At 47.7% G+C, this 2,500-nt stretch overlaps 1 protein-coding gene across 6 annotated transcripts in view; it reads left to right on the top strand.

Annotated features, from left to right (window-relative positions):
- Positions 1-2,500, top strand: part of PBX3 (PBX homeobox 3) — a 102,024-nt gene that overhangs the window by 95,887 nt on the left and 3,637 nt on the right. For 5 of the 6 annotated variants that reach the window (XM_053996406.1, XM_053996404.1, XM_053996405.1 and 2 more), the window contains 2 exons: positions 824-936; positions 1,781-1,870. In XM_053996406.1, coding sequence (XP_053852381.1) covers positions 824-936; positions 1,781-1,870 — 203 coding nt within the window. The remainder of the gene's footprint in view (positions 1-823; positions 937-1,780; positions 1,871-2,500) is intronic. The other variant, XM_053996408.1, reaches the window with a different exon arrangement.

Below are 2,500 nucleotides of genomic sequence, written 5' to 3'. Positions count from 1 at the left end.
TTTTGTAGAACTGTTACATTTATTGTTAAGATAACAACAAAATAGAGGAATATTTTAGCATGCTCTAATTAGAGTTTAAACTCTGGATGGCTTGAAATGGAGTCACTGTTATAAATGGAAATCTAAGGATGGAACTTTAATTTGGAGTTACTCTGTGACATGTTCTGCTACAGGTCTCGCTGGTGTGCTGATGACATTTTGCAAGTCTGAGCACTGCAGTAGTCAGGGGTGTGTGAGGGGTCGTTGCTTTTTTGGGCTCCAGGGGCAAAGGTTGCCACAAGCACAAACACTCTTTGCAGTCAAGTTTTGCTGTGACTTAGTTGTGGACAACTTTTAGAGAGGATAGAGAGCCATGGGTAAAACAAGACTTTAACTAACAGCAAGAAAGAAAAAGGTTCCTTCTTTGACAGTAATAAACCACATAATTGGGGACTGCCAACAATTTCCTTTAGAAGCAGACACGAAGCACAGGCTCAAAATGAGTGTTTGGTGATGGCACCTCATGATGGAGTGATCCACAGGGGACAGCTCTGATATGGAAATGTTGTACAGGCTGCTCTTCCAGAGGGAAGAGCTGCCCTGGGTTGCAGGGAGCTCCCAGGCTTGCCCAGCACAGCGCTCTGGTGCGGGGCTGAGAGCCGGGATGTGGTGGCCAGTGTGGGGGGCCGGTGGCCACCACCCCACGCCAGGGCAGCAGCTTCCCCTCCACTGAGCCTTGCCTGTCCTCTCCTCTCCTGCTGCTTCTCCTTCCCCTGCCCTCAGGTGTCAGGGTTATGTTTTTGCAGCTCTCTGTTATTCAGCTACCTAACTCTTTCCTTTCCAGGTTCTTCTGGTTCTTTTAACCTCCCAAATTCTGGGGACATGTTCATGAACATGCAGAGTCTGAATGGGGATTCTTACCAGGGGTCCCAAGTCGGAGCCAATGTGCAGTCACAGGTAGGAGAAATGCCCCCAGCAGGGCCTTTCTGGCAGGGTAGGGTTTGGGCTAAAAATTCCACCTTACTCTGGCTCTATTAACTGGTCTGGGCCTCGCTGCAGAGTGGAGGCTGCATATTTCTGGATGTGGCCTATTCTTACCCCGGCATTGAATTTCACAAATATTAAGGAAAGAATGATTTTTTTCTGATTGAAATTTTAAGCTTTGTGAATGCATTCGGCTCTGGCTTGAGCTCATGGAATGGGACTGGGTGCATCTGACTTCCATGGACACTGTAAATCCAGTGAAATTTTCTTTCTTTTTTTCCTTTCTTCCCTCCTCCCCCTGCCCTTTAAAAAAAAAAAAAAAACAAACAAAACCTCTTCCATCTCTCATTTATTGGACAAACTTTTATTTATTAATTCATTCATCTATTTCTGTATTTACTTAAATGTCAGAACGCCTCTGACTGAGCTATTACAATACACCTCATTGCCAGCCACTGTTCCAGCCGTCTCAGAAGGGCTGGCTCCATGGTTTCTGTACACACCATCATCTCCCCCACACATGCCAGCACACACAGGCGGGTGAATATTCCCAGCACTTTGCTGCAGACACTTGGGAAGGAGCTGCGGGCCGTGGTGCTGGGAGGAAGTTGTGTTTGGTGGTGAGAGCAGCAGAGATGTATGGGCTCTACCGGGCACGGATTGGTTGAAATTCTGCCAGTCAGTCTTGATTGATAAATTTGCCTTTCGTAGAAGATGCTAAACCCTTTTGGCTCACATAATTCAAAATGTTGCCTATTGTAAGTGATGATGTTTTAATAGATTTGGAATGATGAATCCTGTCTCCCCTCACTTTAAGGTGGATACCCTGCGTCATGTTATCAATCAGACGGGAGGATACAATGATGGCTTGGGAGGAAATTCACTGTACAGTCCACATAATTTAAATGTGAGTACCCGGGGGAACAGTGGTTTGGAGAGCCATAAGCGCAGTGGCAGGTAAATGCAGTCATTAATACCTGTATTAATTGCTCTTGCAAAAGCGTTGTTTAATATCACATCTTTGGGGATGAACCACAGAGCAGCCCTTGGTGCAGCTGTAAGGCTTGTTAGAGTAAGAAGAGAAAAATTCCAGATCTGTGACTATAAATGGTTTGAATTTTCATTTGTTTCAGCCTTATGAGTTAAAAGGTGACAGCCTCTGAGAGGCTCCCGTGGCTCAGCAGCCAGGCAGGGAGCTGTGCCGGGCCGTGCTGCCTGTGCCAGGCGCCGGCTCAGCTCTGACGGACGTTGATGCACCTTTGGCCATTTCAAGGGTGCCCATTTTTCCTGTGTGTGAGAGGTACCTTTGGCCTTGTTACTCCAAACGGCAGCGAACAGTCAGTCTGGCTAACAGATGCCAGTAAATTGAGGGATTATGGGCTTGATGGTGATAGGTGCTAAATGTCCTCCCGCTGGCCGTAAGCGATGGGAAGTGACAGTGCCCGGGCTGGGCAGGCGTGCCCGCGGCTGCGCTAGGCGCCGGGATAAATCAATGTGGAGATGTGTTCTTCCTTCCTTCCTTCGGCTGGGAGCGGGG

This window comes from Vidua macroura, chromosome 21, assembly GCF_024509145.1.
Source record: "Vidua macroura isolate BioBank_ID:100142 chromosome 21, ASM2450914v1, whole genome shotgun sequence".
Classification (NCBI taxonomy): Eukaryota; Metazoa; Chordata; class Aves; order Passeriformes; family Viduidae; genus Vidua; species Vidua macroura.
The sequence above is the reverse complement of the archived record's forward strand: the minus strand, read 5'-3'. Positions and strand labels throughout refer to the sequence as shown.